This window comes from Leuciscus leuciscus, assembly GCF_965113295.1.
Source record: "Leuciscus leuciscus genome assembly, chromosome: 9".
Lineage (NCBI taxonomy): Eukaryota > Metazoa > Chordata > Actinopteri > Cypriniformes > Leuciscidae > Leuciscus > Leuciscus leuciscus.
In genome coordinates, this window is record NC_138733.1 from 38,186,027 (window position 1) to 38,207,766 (window position 21,740).

Sequence of the window (21,740 nt, forward strand, 5' to 3'; positions counted from 1 at the left end):
TGAACCCAGACGTTGCTTTATGCAGTCACTTAGCACTGTCTGCCTGAGCTCAATTATTCATGACGCTTGCTCTGCTGCCATTATGTATGTGATGGGAAAGAGCTGCTCTCACAGAAAGAAGGATGTCTGTGGAGGTCAAGGAGCTAAAATAGAGTGCTGTTGATCAGCCGTTGTTTGCATTATCCACACATACATCTGTAAATCTGTTTCGCTCTTTTTAAGTGGCCTGATCTATGTAATTATGCAGACGTTTAATGCCCTCATTAACCTCACCTGAAGAGTGTGAACTGCTGTGCTTTCAGCATCGCTCTGTCTGTGATCCCCGATTATCTGTTAGTCTGACCAATGGCAGTGTGTGCGAGTGCTGGTTGAACAATTCCTTTACATTTCTTTTGGTCAGACTGTACACACTATGTGGGTGTATTTCATATGGTTTTGAAAACCTTTAGAGAGGAAATTTCATGACTAAAAAAATTAATATGACGTACGCCATTATGTAAAAAGTATTTTACACCTGGGATCAGTGTGAGTGTACACCTCTTTCCAATTTTGAACACATTTTCAAGGTAAAACCCAAACATCATGAATTATTAATTCAGTGTTTGAAGGGTTGTCACCACTTTTTACAGTCTGAACTAAACTTGCCTTGTATAAGCAGTGAAGAAGTTGTTAAAATATTTTTTTATAAATAATAATACTTATGTTTTCTTTTCTGTTCAAGTATTTCATTTCTTTAATGAGGCTTTTTTTCTTCATTATGATGTCAGAAAAAAAAAGACATGCATTTTAATAAAAAATTAAAACATGGCTAATCAAACAAAAGGTGTATTGAAGTCATTGTATGCATGATCTGCATTTAAATGTTTTTCTGAATAAATGAATAAGTTCTGTGGATGTTGACCCACATGCTTTGAGGGTTATGCATTTCCCGCTCTCTCTAAAGCAGCACTAACGTTAACTTAGTCCTCAAATGCTGACACAATCACGGAGAGAGACGGCCTGATGCCTGAGCCGGGTGCCGTCCGATGCAGAAATGCATAATAAATTTAATTATGGTTTTTAGATAAACATTTTATTTATTCATGATGTGGGGAATGGGCTCGCGCTTTTGATTTAGCTTTTGAAAGTGCCTCTAAGAAGTCCTGGTCTATCAGCTGGAGTAGAGAAGAGGGAAGTTGACAGAAGCTCATTGGAGAGAAGGAGGAGAGAGAAATAGAGTTCATTAGTTAAAATAATGCAGTCAGACTGGTCTATATCCGTGATGTCAGCCTTTCTAAACAGTGCAGAGAGTCATTCTGGCTGATGGCCAGAAGCTCAAGACTTTAAACACTGTGGCTCTGCAGGCTTGCTCTGTTGGTTTGCATGGCCTGGGATTATCTGTTTGTCCAAGCAATGGTGGATGGTTCAGTGTTCACGAAACCTATTTCAAAACTAAACTCTTGAAACATCTTGTACTGACACCTGTCATGAAAAACCTTTTTGATGAGCATTGAAAATATAGATGAACAGAGTACGCAGCAGAGAATGTACCCTGTGTCTGCGTGTGTGTTTAACGGACTCTTGTTACTGATGTTTCAGGCACAGAAAGCGCTCCAACAGCAGCTCTTCCAGAGGGTCCGCTCACAGGAGGCGGAGCCGAAGCGCAGATAAGGGGCGGAGCCACAGGTCACACAGATCTCAATCCCGCAGTCGAAATAGGAGGTAAGGACGAGCACACTGATTAATATAAATAGTTATGGTAATAATTCTTCCTTAATGCTGGTGGAATGAATGTGATCAGGCGACTTCAGATATAGATATATATATATATATATACAGGTGCTGGTCATAAAATTAGAATATCAAAAAAAAGTTGATTTATTTCAAGAATTCAACTTAACAGGTGAAACTAATATATTATATAGACTCATTACATGCAAAGTGAGATATTTCAAGCCTTTATTTGTTATAATTTAGATGATTATGGCTTACAGCTTATGAAACCCACAAAATTAAAATCCCAGAAAATTTTAATATTACATGAAATCACACAGTAATTACACAGTGATACCATGGTCATTGAAGCAGGTTTTGGTTATTTTGGCAGTGTGGGCAGGTGCAAATCCTGCTGGAGAATGAAGTCAGCATCTCCATAAAGCTTGTCTGCTGAAGGAAGCATGAAGTGCTCTGGAAATGTCCTGGTAGACGGCTGCGTTGAGTGGACAGCACAGTGGACCAACACCAGCCGATGACATGGCTCCCCAAACCAACACAGACTGTGGAAACTTCACACTGGACTTCAAGCATCTTGGATTGTGTGCCTCTCCATTCTTCCTCCAGACTCTGGGAACTTGGTTTCCAAATGAGATGCAAAATTTGCTCTCATCAGAAAAGAGGACTTTGGTCCACTGTGCTTTATTAAATCCAGAGTCAACGCAGCCGTCTACCAGGACATTCTCAGAGCACTTCATGCTTCCTTCAGCAGACAACCTTTATGCTGACTTTATTTTCCAGCAGGATTTGCTCCTGCCCACACTGCCAAAAGAACCAAAACCTGGTTCAATGACCATGGTATCACTGTGTAATTACTGTGTGATTTCATGTAATATTCTAATTTTCTGGGATTTTGATTTTGTGGGTTTCATAAGCTGTAAGCCATAATCATCAAAATTATAACAAATAAAGGCTTGAAATATCTCACTTTGCATGTAATGAGTCTATATAATATATTAGTTTCACCTGTTAAGTTGAATTCATCAACTTTTTGATGATATTCTAATTTTATGACCAGCACCTGTATGTGTCAATAATGCAAAGCATGGTGTTTGCTAAGGCAAGAATGAAGTATTAAACCTCATTCTGCACTGTTTGTGCTGGGGACGTGAATAATGCTGCTATCATATTTATGATTTTCAACTGGTGGATGATAAAACAGGCCAAAAATGTAAATATCTACCAGAATCTCATACTTTTTTCATAAAATGTAAAACTTTCTTTGCAAGAAAAAAATCACTTTTTTATTAGCTAAAATCTAAACATGTTGGCCGCATCTTCATCATCTTCATCAGCAGCAGCAACAGTGATTTTCTGCCCCCTCCTCCTCCTCCTCCTCATTCGGGCTCAAATGGTAACATGTGCTTGGCTAATTAGCGTATGACAGGTTGCCATTAAAGACCTTCTGTTCGCAGAGCCACTCACTCTCACAGCTGCTTGTCCTGTGCACATAGATACTCACACTCATTACAGGGGTTATTAGTGTAGATTATTATTGTTTTTGTCTGTATTAATTAAGCACTGGCACAAGCACCCTTGGGTCAGTCCACGTTTGCCTGCCCTTGTGCCTGTTTGGAGCTTGGAAGAAAAAGGGGGCACTTAGGTTGATGAATTAATGCAATTAAAATATAATTATCCATCAGCCGTTTATTTCATTTTTTATTTAAAATAAGCTCTCATGCACATCGACACTCACAGGAATAAGAACTGTAGGCTTTTTGTTTTTAAAGGTAGGCTATTTCATTAACATTGCAAATGTGTGTAAATGAAGGAGTGTTTTGTTAAACACTTTAGAAGTGTTAAGATGGCTTTCATAATACATAGAGGCTAAAGCCTTTGTTTACTTGTGTTTGGCTGTAAGAGATGCTGGAATCATTTAAATAAGTCTGGAAATGATTCATTCATATCGTAATTAGACTGACACAGATAAGCAGGGATTATAGCATTGTGTCCACACTGTATTAAAGGTATTGTTGGTTGCAGTTTCCTTTTAATCCAGTATTTTATGTTATCTCTTACCCTGTGGGAATGAGATTATTTGACATGAAATTATTTGATTAGTTAACTATTGAAAATAGTAGCTATTATTGTTTAAACATCTGGGCTGATAACTGTGAGGTTACTAGTTCTTGGCCATGGCCAACGTACCCTTGACTTCCTCCTGGATGATTGGCCCTGTAATAAATGTAGCGTAAGCTGACTGTGATAAAAGCATTTGCTAAATGAAAAAAAAAACGTTTTTTTTCCCGAAGTTTAGGTGACGAAGAAACGTGAAAGCTTTTTCACAGCTTTTGGCATTCGAGTCTGTATGATGTCAGAGTTTGGTTTGTTTAGTTTGTGTGAAAGCTGTTTTCTGAACTTGCAGTGGAAACCAAGTAGTTGAGCCAGTGTCATAACAGCCTAAAATGTAATAGATTTATTAGTGTCTCAGGTTTCTTTTTAATGCAAGCTATGTGACCATACTGTTCACTGTTAACTATTGAGGTCATGTTTGGCATGATGCAGTTTAAGAATTCTCTATTTTAAAACAGACTGAAAAGGAACAAGAACAAGGAAAATATTTAAAAGAATCAGCACATGATGGCACTGTACATTCAGAAGGAGAAATGTGTTGAGTTTTGAAAATCAAATATACAAAATGTTATGTATTCACATGTTATACATTGGATACTCCAGGCATTATGGATTTTGTCTATTTGGTTAATGTATACAAAGTGTATTTTCTAATGTGACAACATTTTCATTCAGCATCTTTAAAGGAACACGCCGAGTCGCCGACTTTTTGGGACTTATTCACCATATCCCCCAGAGTTAGATAAGTCCATACATACCCTTCTCTTCTCCGTGCGTGCCGTAACTCTGTCTGACGCACCACTAGCCTAGCTTAGCACAAAGACTGGAGGTAAATGGCTCCAGCAGTTTCCTATTTACATGTTGTGATTTGTATAGTCACAGCGTGTACAAATAACAAGGTCACATGAGACACAGACATCTCCTAACCGTATACATACTGGGAACTATGTTCTCAGAAGGCGAAGGACTGCTACTTCTGCGGAGTGATTTGCTCGCAGCACCTGAGAAGCCCGTGGTGAGGAGCAGAGAGTTCGCTCAGAGTTTTGCGCAGAAGTAGCAGTGCTAAATCACAACATGTAAATAGGAAAATGTTGGCATTATTTTGTCACTTATTGGGAGCAGTATGCTAGCTGGAGCCGTTTACCTCCAGTCTTTGTGCTAAGCTAGGCTAGCGGTGGGTGCGTCAGACAGAGTTATGGCACGCACGGAGATGAAAAGGGTATGTATGGACTTATCTAACTCTGGGGGATACGGTGAAATAGCTAAAGTCCCAAAAAGTCGGCGTGTTCCTTTAAAGGGATAGTTCACCCATAAATTAAAATCCTCATTTACTACATTACCTGTATGAGTTTCTTTCTTCTGTTGGACACAAAATAATATACTCCATTGACTTCCATAGTATGGAAATAAAATACTATGGAAGTCAATGGGGCCAATGGGTCAATGTTTGGTTAGACATTCTTCAAAATATCTTATGTTATGTCTGACAGAAGAAACAAACTCATACAGGTTATGAACAACCTGAGGGTGAGTAAATTATGACAGAATTAAAAAATGTTGGTGACCTATCCCTGCAAGGTTAATATGAAATATCTACAGGCTCACTGCTTCAGTCTTAAAACAAATGCATCTAATAGTCAGTTAAGTATGTACTGGCAAACAATGCAACTTAAAGTAAAGTGCATGTTTAAATGACTAAAGAAGATCATGTGTTGTGTTTTGGAGATTAAGTCAACATTTCTACAATCCTAATGAGAGCACAATAGCAGGTTTTGAATGAATGACTAGCTGTATTACAAGTGACTTAAACAGGTTAAATGAAAGCCCTTTCGTTAGGAAGCCTGTTAAGCCATATTAGTTTTCACTATTATTGTTTATTTTGAGCCATGTTATTGCATTTTATTTATCCCAGGTTCACCCTCATCAGTGAAAACTGACGGAACGTGCCTCAAGCGCGCGATGGGCTAGACAGAGTGAAACGGGTTACCTGGGTCGGGCTAGCGATCTGTCACTGTCGCGTTAAAAAGGTTTGGGTCTAATAATGGCGTTTGGGATGAGGCAGACTGATAAATCAGGTGTGAATTGAGTGGACAGCTCTCTTTGATTGATACACTGACAGGATATGAGCAAGTGCCATACCAGATAGAGAATATGAGAACGGGAAAGAGAAGAAAAGAATAGAGCCTACAGAAAAAAAGATCCAAGGAGTGGAGGATATTATTCAGAGAATGAGAACAATAACTGCGGCATGGAAATATTGCAGGAAAGAAGATTAGGGCAGTTCAGTTGGGCATATTACACTCCTTGGCCGCCATAAAAAAATAAACAAGTGATGCAAGAGAAATGCATAAAGTTAGAAATGTGTGGATTCTGGTGTGCTGTTCAGTGTTCACCACTCGCTCTGCTATTTTCCAGAGTAGTCAGAAAATAAGATGAACAGAGTGGGGTACCCATAGAGACATAGTCTTCCCCCCTTGACATGTAAAACAGACACGAGTAGCTGATAAACCATTAGACGTTAATATCTATTCCCTTTGATCAAGTTTGGCAGCTCATTCAGCCAGGGTACTACTGGGAACAAAATATTGTTGAATGCATTTCTCTTGCATTATACAATAGGTTGGTAACTGTAATTGACGCGCATGGGGAATTCACTAAATAGTTACGCTACTTCTGCGCATGGCATGTTAGCGCAAATACATGCATCTTATTCACTAACCCACGTGATCCAGTTTAGTGGGCGCAGCGTCTTAAATACTTCATTTAAGTCTTTGACGTTCCTTTTTGCACAAACACGCCTATACTTAAATAGTTTCATTCATAAAAATTGCCCCGATCAAGGTGATAAATAAACATAGCATGTATAAAAATATATAATTTGCATATATAAAAAGAGATGTTTGAGTGTTGAAGCAGGTGCTTTTATATAATCTGCCTTATACAGGGCTCTACACTTACATTTCTTTTAGGAGCACTTGGGCTGCACATTTAAAACATTTAGGAGCACCTTCTGATCAATGACAGAAATTAACCTTCCCATTATGAGGCGATATTTATGATAAACCTCTAAATGTGTCATATTTTATGTCAAATTCGCAAATTTATAAATTGAGTTAAGATACAAACAGGAAGAATAAGTTTCCAATCCAATGAAATCAGTATCAACAAAATTCACAAGACATTTTTTGATACTCGATGGTGTCGAGGCAATTCGGTCTGTGCCTAAAAAGTATCGAACTCGATATCCAGCCCTAGAAAGGAAAGAATTGCACTAAAATCACACAGCCCTAGATTCTTGCTGTCATTGCTGTAGGGTTGCTTTCGTTGCAATGTCTCCGCTCTCCGCAAAAACGTTGCAAATGTATTGTCTCGCCAGCTTTGCGTCATCTGATTGGCTCTTCTGATGGGCCTTTATGGAGACCACCTGTCAAACTATATAAAGCTATTATCGGCCGATAACGATCGCCCCTGATCAATCAGAGTAACCTTAAAGGTAGGGTAGGCAAATTCAGAGAGGCAAGCAATAGAAAGCTAGCTGTGAAAGCATGAGATCCCACCCTCCCTTCAGAGCGTCTCCAAATATAAATATAAAATGATAAACAAGGCTTAAACCTCCATTTTGTAACAGACGCACATGTTTATTTTAGCTCTTTCCGTACGGCCTGTAAAACATTTAAATAAATATCAGTAAATATTGGTAACCTAAATTATATAAGAAAGATACATATTATTTAAAAAAATATTTATATTTCACGGCAAAGATGCATCATATAGCCTAGCGCTCTGGCTTTGAGAGGGATGTGGGACACGAGCAGGAAAGAGACAGTCATTCTCTTTTCTAATATCTTCATGTTTTCTCCTGATGTTCCAAGCGACTGACACTTGTTGTAAAAGGTCTGAAGAGTGAATTTTATCTTTTGCAGTGTCAAGACATTTAGGCTATGTTTGATTTTGTGCTGCCAGAGAAAGCTAAACTAAAATCACCCGCGTGTGTGAAACGCGCATTACAAATAAACTTGAAGCGCCTTACCAAGTATAATAACAAGCACAAACTGTGTTAAATAGAATTTGATGTGCAAGCAAAAAGGTATCGGGTCTATTATAATTCACATTTTTACTGTGGTTAAGTAGAAAAAATGCTTTAGGACAAATTAAAAGTGAACCAAAAGGAAGAAACGTTTATAATCCCCTGGAAAATGGGTGAAGATTTGGGAAAAGAAACAAGATATTCCATGTCTAATGGAATATTGTTAAATTCGCTGTTAATCAGGTGACCAGATCGCAAAACATAATACAAAGCCCGACAAAGCTTAAATTTATGGGCTCACGTGACGTACCTCTCTCATTCGGCACGAATCCAAATGTTTCCATGGCTGCAATGTAACATTTAATTGCTAATTATTTATTTTGTAAACAAAGCTTTGTGCTTTACTCGTGTCATAAAGTTCACGTAAAACGTACTGTTGTTTCAAACCTGTTTGAATTTCTTTCTTCTGCTGAACACAAAAGACGATATTTTGAAGAATGTCTGTAACCAACTTGAGGGTGAGTAAATGATGACAGAATAAAACAGTTTTTGGGTGAACTATCCCTTTAAGAAGCTTCATGTGATGTAAGATGACAAGGCTTTTGGTCATACCTAGGATATCCAGAACCACCAAAGGAGGGAGAGCATTTTCACATTTGGCTCCAAAACTCTGGAATAGTCTTCCTGATACTGTTCGTTGCTCAGACTCGCTCTCCCAGTTTAAAACTAGATTAAAGTCGCATCTCTTCAGCCAGGCATTCATATAATCCTACAGTTCAAACTACAATCCGGCCTCTATCCAATGCCAGAGGAGAACTGGCCCCCGACTGAGCCTGGGTTCTCCCAAGGTTTTTTTTCTCCATTAAGGCACCTGAGGGAGTTTTAGGACACCATTAGGTCACTTGATGGAGTTTTTCGGTTCCTTGCCACTGTTGCCTTTGGCTTGCTCAGTTGGGGATATTTTGGGGATATCTAATTTAATTTTATCAATCAATAAATTCCTCTTGAAACAAACTTTGTTGTATTATTTTAATTTAATACTGTGAAGCTGCTTTGATGCAATCTGTATTGTGAAAAGCGCTATACAAATAAACTTGACTTGACTTGACTTGACTTGCAGATCTGGGGCGGGTTAAATGTTAACCACATTGTTTTTCCCATAATTAATTGCAAAATTTTGTAAAGATTTGCAAAATTTGTAGTAGAAATAGCAAAAAAGGTGGGAAAGAATTTCGTTTCTAGGCCTTATTGTTTAAAAGTTATTAGCCTAAATATCAGTGCCTTTGGTGGCTCTAGTCTAGAGGAACTGAAAAACTGACCCCAAATTTGGGACTGACCTCTTTATTCTCTGTGTCAGTGTTCAAAACTATTTACCAAATGGTTCTGTGGGCTGCCATAGACTTCCATTCAAGAACAATAATAAGAAAACTAACAGATTTTTTTGTCATTGGGTAAAAAAGCTATAAGTGCAAGCCTACCTTTACCTTCTGTAAAGAGAAATACTTCTCTATATTACAACACTGGCATATACAGTTAACTTAAATGACATTAATTAGCACTTGTGACTATGAGGATTCAGGCATCAGACATGATTTACATGCACCATATTATACATTGTGTTGGTATTGATGTCTACAGAGCAATAATACTAGACTATTCATCACATGTTTGGAAGTTTTCTTCATCACAGCGCTAAAGATCAGTGATATTGCTGCAGATGATAGCAGTGATCTTTGTTTGATATTCAGCTCTCTCCATAACACATCTTTTTTTTTTTTTATTGTTGCTATGTTTTTTTTCTGTGAATGGCGAACACTGGTATTGCAAGTATTTTCTACAGTGGAAGCAGGAAATCAGCTAGGTTTAGTTTTTTTCTCTGGGATCTCTCCTGTGCTTTGCTCCTGGGGCTCACAGTGGGGGTTAACGTCTCTCCATAACCCCTCCTAAACACGCTGGCGTAGCTCCAGAGAACAATATTCACATGCACATTATTATCTGACTCAATGCAAACCTAAGCCTGACCTTCTTTTAGCATGTGTGTTCTGGCGTGGTTCAGGTGTGTGTTCTGTGCTTCATCAAATCAACATGCTTCAGTTTCCTCAATCTAAGAGACAGCTCTCCTCTCCTCCTCTGCCTTTCTTCTCTCCTTCTGTCCCGAGTGTCTGCTTTTTTTTATTATCTCCTCTAAAGGCTAGTCAAACGCTGCTGGCCTTTGTTGTCAGAAACTTTTATTTACCAAAGAGGGGCGTAAGTGAGTGACATGGCAAGGGTCTTTTATCCCTGGCTAGCCGCAAGCGCAGCTCTCTCTTGCTACCAACAGCAACCTAGCAAACCTCCATCACCCCACCCCTCCATCCACAGATTCCTCCAGCCGTCTCCCCTGGGCAGAAACAACCATAGAGCTGTCTGTAAACACTGCCTTACACATGGACGCACCATTCACCTGCTTATTTTTAGACATGCACATGCACAAACTGGATGTACAGACTGGGATGCACATTTATAAACACATTACCAGCATCAGTAACTGGTCACAATAAAACTAACGATCAGACAGACATGACAAAGGCTATTGTCAGTCTTCACTGGCTGAATTTGAAAAACACTGACAGAGCGTTCAGTGGTTTCTGTCATTTTGAAAATAAGATCAAAGAACAATGTATTGCAGTTTCCACAAAAGTATTCTGCAGCACAGCTGTTTTCAACGTCGATAATAATAAGTATTTTTTAAAGACCGAATCAGTATATTAGAGGGATTTCTGAAGGATCATGTGACACTGAAGACTGCTAAAAATTCAGCTTTGCATCACAGGAATTAAATTGTAAAATATATTAAAATATATTTTTTTTTTATTGGAATATTTCACACTTTAACTTTTTTTAAATGATACAATTTTATAAATTTTTATTTTGATAAAAATAAATAAATGCAGCCTTGGTGAGCATAAGAGACTCCTTTAAAAAAAACATTAAAACACCTTACCGAACCCATACTGTGGGGTAGACGATGACTGAAAAGTGATATAGGCCTAAATTATCCCTGAAAATGAAAACACATTTGTTTTTGACTGAGCATATGTGGATATGTACGGACACACATTTGTACGTATGTCTGGATGCTATGAGCTGTAAAATAGGCAAGGAATAATAGACCATTGTATTAGCCTATTGAAAATGAATGCACACCTCTGGTGGTAATGCAGACGCTACGCAAAGCAGAATGGCTGTTGTGAAAGATTAATTTTCAATAACGTTTCTGCATTTTTAAGAGATTATTCAGGTGTTCCTTGCAGATTATGCCAGGCTGTGGCGGTCTGTCATGTTTCCAGCTCCGTACACTGAGAAATGCTGGTAAATTTGGTAAATGCTGTTTATTTAGACAACCCACTTCGTTATTAATTGAAATTTAATAAATGATGCATTAAAGACAAGATCAAAAATGCCAGACTGCATTAAATGCTTAAATTATCATGAAACCCTAAAACACAAAGCAATGAAAGCAATAAAATCTCATGTTATTAAGAAAATTAAGGGAAAGTGTTTAATTTTTATAATTTTTTGTCATTTCTTTGTTCCGGTTAAAAAAGTCTGAATCATGACTGATGTACAGAGCTGCAGAGAACAGAAATATGTCATTAGATTCTGATCTCCACATTATTCATGAAAGGGAATGCCCACCGATTGATTTCCATCCAAAACAGCGGAGAATATTAAAAAAAATATACACACGCTCGTGGAGCAGACATGAGAGTGGTTTCTACACAGCAAGCTAAGCATCACATGCAGAGCGAATTACAGTTCGTATCCAGACATGGAGCGAGCATGTTTAAAGAGAGAGAGTTCACCCAAAATATTTCTTTTTATTTTGACTCATACTTGTCAGAGAAACTTTTTTTAAATTACATGTGCTATTTTTTTAATCTCTAAAGGCTGGTCAAATGCTAGTCAGAAACAGTCATTTCAGCAGCAAACATAAAAAACATGATGTTTTATTTATTTGGTTGTATTTGATCATCTGCAGCAAATTTTAAATATGAGGAGAAAACAATTATAAAAGAAAACAATTAGATTTCAAATAGTGTCATCATTGTCTCTGTCTTTGACTTATAGTCAAGAAGCCTCCAAGAAATTTCAAATCCACCTATATTTACAGAGATATTCAAAATTAGAAAATAATTATAATAATAAAATGACACCTATGTGTTTTTACCTAAATAAACAGAGTCATTGTTTGAGGAAAGTGGCAATAATAATACATAACAATTATATTGCCAAGTGTCGTCATTGTCACAAATTTTTTATAAATAATTAAGGAAAATACTTTCAGATATTCAAATTATATATAGGTTTTAATGCCAGGCTAATGTTTGCACCTTGTGTGAAGAGCTAAATCCATTCATTCTTTTCAAAACCAAACTTTTTTTTTAAACCATGAGGCTGATAAAAGGATCTGTGGAAAGAGACAGACTTGTAATAAGATTCTTTAACACTTAATCCACGGAGTGTGTTCAGAACCAACCTGAACAACTAGTGGCTATGACGTATTCAAACGTGCATCAGAGATGACGCTCTCTTCTCCATGAGTGGTGCAAGAAAATTATGTTTTTCTCTTTTTGACACAAGTCTGCTTATTTCAATTGCTCTCATCAGCCCTTTGACTATGTTTAAGTTTTACATCTTAGAGATCTTGCTATTAAAAAAAAAAAAAATCAACTGGGTCTGACAAAATAATCCTAAATAAACCCAAATTAGACCCAAACATTGCACCCTGCAACTGCACATATGTATAAACCAGTTTATGGGGAAAAAACAGTCTCAAATGAGTGGACAGGGACAAAAGAGTTAAAATTGACAGAAAATATGCATCTTTGGCCACTAATATTGCTTTGGTTCAAAAAGAGTGATCAACAAAAGGGTTAAACTTCATGTTTCTTGTTCACAATCATGGGATGCCAAAAGATTGGTATGATTCTCACTTACATCACTGAGATTTCGGGAGTACCTCATTTTCTTGGAATGTCCATTTATGAAAGTCACTTCCACATTCTAAACGTGATTGGTTTGTAGTGTGATGGTGACCTTCCTGAGTTTTCCTGAAGAATGCAGTTGTCACTCTCGTAAACACTGAACTGTGTGTCTAGTGTACAGAACAGGATTAAATACTAAAGGGTGAAGTGACAACTGAGTTTAGCTGCTGTGAATACGTATGTGTCCATTAGGGTAAATTGTCAAAATCTTAAAAATAATTAAATCTATTGGTGCCGCCACCCTGAGATTTCACAACACTGGGTTTCCAGCATACTAGTTAGACCTCCTGTCCATGTATCATTATTTGTGAGAATTCATGAGTGCCTACAATGATTGCTAGCATAACCTTTGAAGAAATGATTGTGTTCTATCCATCACGTGAGCCTCCATTGAGAGCATTGTGTTGTGGGAATTAGAGACATGGCTGGCTGCTAATTCACCGTGAGCTTAGTTTATTTCATCCTATTCAAAGTTACGTGTGGTGGCTGCCTCCTTTTCAAGCCTCTGCTATTGGAAACTAATATAAAATGAACTGGCCTCTCTTTCCTGCTATCCATCCCCCATTTAAGCCCTTCTTGAAGTTCTTCCAAATTACGTTTTAAATGCCAATTAGGAGGTTGAATGTAGTAAAATAAAAGCCAGTGCTAGTAGAATGGCCTCACCTTCTGGCTGACCAGGCTTCTGAGAGCACATGCCGAATCTTTGGCTCAGAGCATGACTTTGAAAGAAAATATCCTGCCTAATGAACACATTAATTAGAACCATAACTATTTATAAGATGATAATTAGAAACGAAGCGAGGTAAACTGGGCTCTTCCTGCAATTAATGGTGGATTAATTACGGGCCATAATTAAGTGGCGTTTTGAAATGCATTAAGGTGAAGTACAGAGGCATGCAATAGCTTTGTGATCACTGGCATAATTATTCGCTGTCCGTTTGAGCCCCGCTCACTCTGAGCCCGCTAATCAGCATCATTGCATCGTTATATGTGCACTTAAAAAGACTCGCCACTGCAATAACTGCCTAATTATTTCTAATTGGCAGGCCCAAATGTGGTCTCTGCATTGATGGGATGAGTCGGTATTTAGGAGACCGCATCTACCCAAGGGCTGAAACGTAGCTTCGCTTAGAAATCTATGAAATACTGTCACTGACCTGTCACCGTTTCTGAAGAGAAATGACAAGGCTTTCATTTTTATAGAATACTGAAGAAGCCATCTATAGTACCAGAAAATAAAGGATCTGTCAGAAAGCTTATTGATAAGTCTAATTCTAGATGTTTTTTCAGCAGTCTGACCAGACTTACAATCAAAGGCATTTTAAAACTAGTTTTACCTACTGTGATGAAACCGTGAATAATCAGCTGTTTTCAGTGGAGATGGTGCATTTTGAGGCACGTCGTCGTACACATCCATTGACAAATATCAAATCTCAGATGGAGTGGGATCAGTTCAGCTGTGAAATAAGGAAAAAAAGCATGGAGGACAGACATGCAGTATATTTCCCTGTCCTTTATGATGATTCTTTGCCAGCCTTCAAAAATAGTGATTGTATAACAAAAGCTGGAAGTGTGTCAGTGATTGCTGACGTTGCATGTTGGTATCACTGCAAATTTATAGTTTGATCGCCATCTCAACTTTGCTTCCTGAACTAAAACAGCCCTAATTGTATGTGGCCACTGGCGTATTTTCAGTTCATTTTTACTGTGACAACCCTAGATTTGACACAGTTTAATCTTGCTTTATTTACCTATGTCTTACAATAAAAAAGGAAAATAACATTGTCACTTAACCTTACCTGAACAGAGAGGGATTATGCTTTAAAAAAAAAAAAAGAAGATATCGTTTATAAAAAAAAAAAAAAGCATACAATCAAACAAACCCAAAAACTGGCTGCTGTGATTGCCATACTAATTTGTAAAAATACAGAAACAATATAAACATATTTACAGAGCAACCGGTACATTTTATACTTTAAAATTGTAATTTACAAAAAAAATTAAAAAAATTATATTTAACATATACTGGCATCACCTATAATACCACATGATAATTCAAAGCTAATCACAAGTAGCTTTTCCACAAGCTGAGGTAAAAACTAATATTTAGAAGCTGCACCGTGTCATACACACAAACACAAAACACACGTGACACTTAAATAGTGCAATAAACATTTATTTAACAACATAAGATGTGACATAAAACCCTAATGTACATTTTAAAATGTACAATGTAAAAAAACAAAAACAAATAAGAAACCGTTAATAAAACAAAAAATCATCAAATTATCACAGTTTACGGCTTTTCGCTGTGAATTTTTTTTTTTTTTTACCTCAAAAAATGGTTAATTTAACAGCTGCACATTAATGAGACATTATACATGATTTTGTAATCTCATAGTACATTACACAAATCCACATAGATCTTGTGACAAATTACATTTGTACATCGAAAATATGTTTACATACACGTTTTTAGAATTATTTTTATCGGTGATATCAGTGAGGTCTAAAGACAGGTTACACTTATGGTATGGATAGGTCACATTTTTGTCTGAGACTCTGGCTTTTATGCCACAAAGAAATTTACATGAATAAATATGAGACACAGATGAGTCCTCGATGTACTATAATGTGAGAAAACGTCACATCCTGTGATGTTGACTCCATGAAGTTTTGAAATAGTACAAAATAATTAACCACTTTTCTCCTAAGTTTTAAATTAACGGATGCTTATGTCATCTATATGCAACACAGACACTTCTGTTAAAATCGCAGAAGTTTAGTGTTTCATGTTTAGTGTTAAAGTGTTTCATGACCCTTTAAATCCAAATTTCAGTAGTCAACATTTAAAGTGGATCAAAACCTTTCATCAAAGTTATAAATGAAGTTTGAACAATACCTGTTCTTGTCTTAAAACAACTTCAAATGTTGACTACTGTACTTCTATGGCATTGAGCACAACTTGATTCTAGTAGGGATGTTACCAACAACACAGGGCAGTCCTACATGCACTTCAGCAGATAATATGTGATAGACATAAACACTTGATCATTTTACAGTTTGATTAATATCCATCAAATTAATATGAAGCTCATCAAATATAAATATACTAAAAATACAACTTATAGCCAGAGGAGAACATCCCCCTGGTCAAGCCTGGTTTCGCCCATGATTTCTTCATTGCCAACACCTAATAGTGTTTTTCATTAATTGCCACAGTCACTTTTTGGCTTGCTTGATGGGGTCATGCTGACAAACATAAGGCATATACACTGCCCGACCAAAAAAATATTGTTTTTATTTATTTATGTTTTTATTTAAATAGACAAATGCTTAAGCGTCTATGACTGGATCATTATTGCAGTGATTATTATGTTTCTAGCATGTTTGGCAACAGTTCTTCTAACCCTAATTGATGGAGTGTGTAGCTTCTTATTTCTTAAACAACCATTTAGGAAGACACATCATGGCCATATTCCAGGATGACAATCAGGCTCAAATTGTGAAAGAATGGTCTTAAAGAGACAGCAGCCTAATTTTTTTTTTTTTAAGAATTGGTGTATAGTAGGGATGTGACGGTGAGGATATTTTCCCACTGGTTAATCGACGTGTGACAACACCGGTAATACCGGTATGACCGGCTGGGTTTTTTAAAGGCAAAAGTAAAATGCGCATTCATAATGGTGCGGAGCAGCACTGTTTTGTTGTTGTGTTTTTCAATAAGAATAATAGGCTAATGAACTCCATATTCAAGCAATCAGCCCTTGCGCTAATTTGAAAGCGAAACTAAAATGCGCGGAGTGCGCAGAATAGAGCAAGCATTTTTCCATAGGAATGAACTGAAAACGCTCGTTCTGTTCTGCTCGCTCCGCACATTTTAGTTTTGCTGTCAAATTAGCGCCAATTCGGGGCAGATTTCTTGGATGATGAGTTCATTAGTCTATTATTCTTAATGAAAAACACAACAACAAAACAGTTCAATGAAAAATTTGCTTAAATAGGTGCTTTTACATTTCACTTTGACACCAAAAATTCCGCCATCACCTTGACAGTCAGCTCCTCACTCTTCGGCTCACGATTTATTAAGCAGACACTGTTCAGTTTCAGTTATGTTCTCTAACTGAACTAAAGGATTTGATAAAAAATCAAAATCAAAATTCAAATCGACGGTGGGTGGCGGTGCCGCGATGGGATGGGCAAGTGATGTTGCTTCTGAACATCGTCAACACCGACTATCGTAGCAAGCCTAGTTTATAGTTAATTTATAAAGTGAAGTGCTTTTTTACGTTTAATTTTTTTAATGTCTTACTTGAATGCTACTGTTGTTAAATAGAACTACTGTACCCTACCTGAAAATTTTAAAGCACTGTTTATTTAATTTGTTTATTTCTTATATTGTATTTGTCATATTGATTGTAATTTGCATCTTTGCTTATATTTTTTCTTTTTATATCTTTGCTTATATATTTGCTTTAACGATAAAATACATTTAAATAACAATATTGTGATATAAAATTACATAAAAAATATGTAATTACACATATCCTGAAATAAGATTTTGGTCATATGACCCACCCATATCCCTACCTATTCAAAGGTGAATGTGATTGATAATGTGTTTTTTTTTTTAATATTTTATAAAACAATGAATTTTAAGTTCTGGCATGTTATGTGGTTACTTTTAAGGGGGTCGCACACCGGACGCGCAGCTCAGCGGCGCGCCGCGCAGCGCCACGTCTTTTAAATTCGAACACACTATTCTCTATGAGAGTACACACACCGGCGGCGCCTTTCGGCGTCTGTCCGCGGCGGCTCAGGACCGTGTTCAAAATCCTGCCGCGCCACAGAGCGCCATTTACATAGTTTTATATTAAATGTACATGTGTGTGTCTCAAATCGTAGTTAATATATATACGGACCTCACCCTGTGCTGCAATATACATTTAGTTTTATATTTATTTACAGAAATCAGAAAATTGCTGATGTTATCGGATTTTCAGGTGACAGTTGTCCTAGACGTGGCGCGGCGCGGCGCTGAGCTGCGCGTCCGGTGTGCGGCCGCCTTTACTCTTGTTTTAGTTATTTTCCCTGGTATCGATTCAGTATTTGTATCGAGATATTTTAGTCATATATTGTCTCAAAGTCATAATTTAGGTATCTTGACAACACTAGTCACTTAAAGACTTGCCGCACATGACATGGATTTGACACACATCCTATTTTCTCTTTATATTAATTTATCACTTTTTAACTCATTTAAGGCTGTGCTTACGCGGATACTCTGCAAAATGGTGAGTATTTTTGACATAATTTTGTGTGTTTTTGTCTGTTCAAGCATGAAAGAGAACTCAGTGCAGTGCTGGCACACTGTCTGAAGCGGCTTTCTGTGCACTTGTTTAGGGGTGTTTGTTCACAGAGAGCTGCTTCACAGACAGCGCACCAGTACAGGTTTGAGTTCCTTTTTGCATCTTATCGCGCTTGAATGGTTTAATAGCATTTGAACAAATGATAGCGTGATCATGTACTGTAGCACAGCCAAAGGCTAACAGAGGATGATATATATCAGTGTGTCCCACAGGATTTTGTGAAACTGTGGTGGGGGGACTTCAGTTCTTCTAGGGGGGTCCGGGGTCATGCCCCCCCGTAAGAAAATGTTGTACATTTTAAAGCTAAATTAATGCACTTTGAGAGTTCGAAATTAAGAGCTCCAACCCATATTCAGTGTACAAATATGGCGAGAGAGACACACAGACCTGACCATCCAGTGAACATTCGGGACAGACAATCCGCAATTCCGTCTGCTGACCCTTTTTGATGTTGGACTGTAAAGTGGTAGTCCTGGAACCACCTGGTCACTCGGGCGTTGGAATCTGTAGCCCAAGCTATCCACTGCAGGGGAGCGTGATCTGTGACCAAGGTGAAACTGCTTCCTGTCAGGTAATACCTCAGCTCCAGGACTGCCCACTTTATGGCCAGGCTTTCCTTTTCCACTGTAGCATAATGGGACTCAGCAGGGGAGAGCTTATGGCTGATATAGACGATGGCATGCTCTCCTCCTTCCTGGACTTGAGACAACACTGCTCCTACTCCTATGTCGGATGCGTCTGTCTGTAAGATAAAGGGGCAGCTATAGTCCGGGGCATTCAGAACTGGCGAAGCAGTGAGTGCTGCCTTGAGTTCCTTGAATGCTCGTTCCGCCAGTTTTGTCCTCTTTTCTCCGGCTGCCCCTTCTTTGTCAGGTCTGTGAGAGGACTGGCTATAGAGGAGAGGTTAGGAATAAAGCACCGGTAATAGCCCGCCAACCCAAGAAAAGCACGTACCTGGGTCTTAGTAGTAGGTGGTTTGTAACGGCTTTCTGCTTCTATTTTCTGTTCTTGTGGCTTGATGAGGCCTCTGTCGATCCTGGAACCCAGGTACTTTGCCTCTGACAGGCCCAGGTGACATTTCTTTGGGTTAGCGGTAAGTCCAGCTCTCCATAGTTCCCTCAAGACTTTCTTCTGGCGATCCAAGTGGTCCTCCCAACGTTCCGAATTAATTACCACGTCATCGATGTAGGCTGCGGCATAAGCTCAGTGCGGACATAGTACAATGTCCATGAGCCTATGGAACGTTGCTGCAGCCCCATGCAGGCCGAAGGGTAGGACCCGATAATGCCAGTGCCCCCCGGGGGTGCTAAAAGCAGTCTTTTCTCTGGCGTTCTTAGACAACGGCACTTGCCAATAACCCTTAGAGAGGTCGAGTGTTGAGATGTAGCGGGTCCTGCCGAAGCGTTCGACCAACTCGTCTACTTCGGTGCATGGGGTAGCTATCAAATTGGGTCACCTCGTTCAGCTTCAGAAAGTCATTACAGAACCGGTGAGTCCCATCTTTATTGGGCTCCATAACTATAGGGTTGGACCACAGAGTCGAGATTCCTCAATTCGCCTGTCGGCGAGCTTCTGGTACCCGGTAGGGCAGCTGCCTAATGATGGTTCCTGGAGAGGTGCGAATCTCATGGGATAGGATGTCGGTCCGGCCCAGGGTCTCTGAAAACACGTTTGAATAGGTGCTTACCAGGGCCTCCAGTTTTTTCTTCTGGACTGCTGAGTGTTGTATCCCTAGATCCACCACAGCCGGTTCCTTTACGGCAAGCGCTGCCACATGGTTGGCTGGCTCGACTCTCCTCTTCAGCAAATGGATGTGGTAGATCTGTTCACCACGTCGCCGTCCCGGCTGGCAAACTCGATAATTTACTGGCCCCTCTCTCTCTGCCGCCGTATACGGGCCCTGCCAAGATGCAAGAAATTTACAGGCAGCATTTGGGATTAGCAGCAATACTTTGTCACCTGCATAGAACTCACATGCTTGAGTGGGGCGGTTGTACACTCGTTGTTGGGCGCGTTGGTCCTCAGTTAGATGCTCTTTTACTAGGGGCATCACTCTGTCTATCCTCTCCTTCATCTCCTGTACATGCTCAATCAGAGTTTGGTGTGGGGATTCTTGGCCCTCCCAGGTTTCTTTGGCTACATCTAACAGCCCTCGTGGTTGCCAACTGAACAGTAACTCAAAAGGGGTTAATCCAGTAGAGGCCTGGGGAACCTCACGGACACTGAACAGCACGTACGGAATCATGAGGTCCCAATTGCGCCCATCTTCGGCTACCACCCACTTCAGCATTCTCTTAAGGGTCTGTCTGTGTGTGGTAGACTGAGGTATGTAGTTATTTTACCTTTAACAACTTGCGTAAGTCCGCCATAAGCCGAGAGACAAATGGAGTACCCTGGTCAGTCAATATTTCCTTGGGGATGCCCACCCGGCTAAACAGAAGGAACAACTCCTTGGTGATGTTCTTGGAGGTGGCTTTCCGGAGTGGAACATTGTTCCAAGAACATTGTGGCATCTGGAACAACCAGATGCCATTTCCGTCTTGGTATGGGTCACCACCAGTAGATGCCTTTCCTCACCCCTCCTGATTACCACGCAGTAGAGCAGACCATTTTCCACAATGAAGTGTGGTGTTGGATGAAACTGGGGTAGATGCTCTTCTCCATTGATTACTCTGACCTGATCCCAACAGTTCTTAAGGCGCTCGTCTTCTCGCTGTCCTTTGCTGAAACAGAACAGAGTACACATTTAACTGGGAGGCATGTGACTCACCCTCTTGTTCACTGTCGGTGGCGAACATCACTGGCTGTTGCGGGGCATCCCTCTTTGCTCTTCCTTTGTTTGGCCGGCGCCGTCTGGCAGACTGCATTGTGCTTGACAGAAGGCGGTCAAATCCAGGCCAGTCGCAACCAAGCAGGAGAGGTACCGGCAGATCCTGTACTACCCCCACATCCATCCTCCAGCTTCCGGGGTCTCTGTCAATGGTAACCATACAGGCTGGCACACACCGGGTGTCCCCATGCACACAGGTGATGGGCATCACAGTTCTACCCCTGCCTTTCGTTGGTACAACATCTGGACGGGCCAGGCTCACTGAACTACCAGAATCCAATAACGCCTTCACTGGGCGCCCATCAATCCTCACTCTCCTTTCTGGTGCCCCAGAGGGTATAGCACGGTGCACGATACAACCTGCCAGCCACGCCCGCACTTCTGATGGGTTGGGATCAGTGGGCATGGGCTCATCACGGGGCCCTGTCATGACTGGTCTGCCTACTGATCTAGAGGTGCCCAGAGGTGCCCTCTAGCGGTCGTCGGTCACTTGGCACCCTCCGGGGAAATCCTCTGGCTCTCTTTCTGATGTCCTGTGCTTGGGCCGCCTCCGCTAATTCTACCCCTTGCACCAACTCACTCAGTGACTGGATTTCACATCCCCACAGCCTTCCGGTGTACTTGGGGAAGAGATCGAAGCAGCTTGTCTACCACCACTTTCT

At 39.6% G+C, this 21,740-nt stretch overlaps 1 protein-coding gene across 1 annotated transcript in view; it reads left to right on the forward strand.

The window, feature by feature from the left end:
* Positions 1-21,740, forward strand: part of rsrc1 (arginine/serine-rich coiled-coil 1) — a 143,203-nt gene that overhangs the window by 1,534 nt on the left and 119,929 nt on the right. The window contains exon 3 of the mRNA XM_082180712.1: positions 1,579-1,701. Coding sequence (XP_082036838.1) covers positions 1,579-1,701 — 123 coding nt within the window. The remainder of the gene's footprint in view (positions 1-1,578; positions 1,702-21,740) is intronic.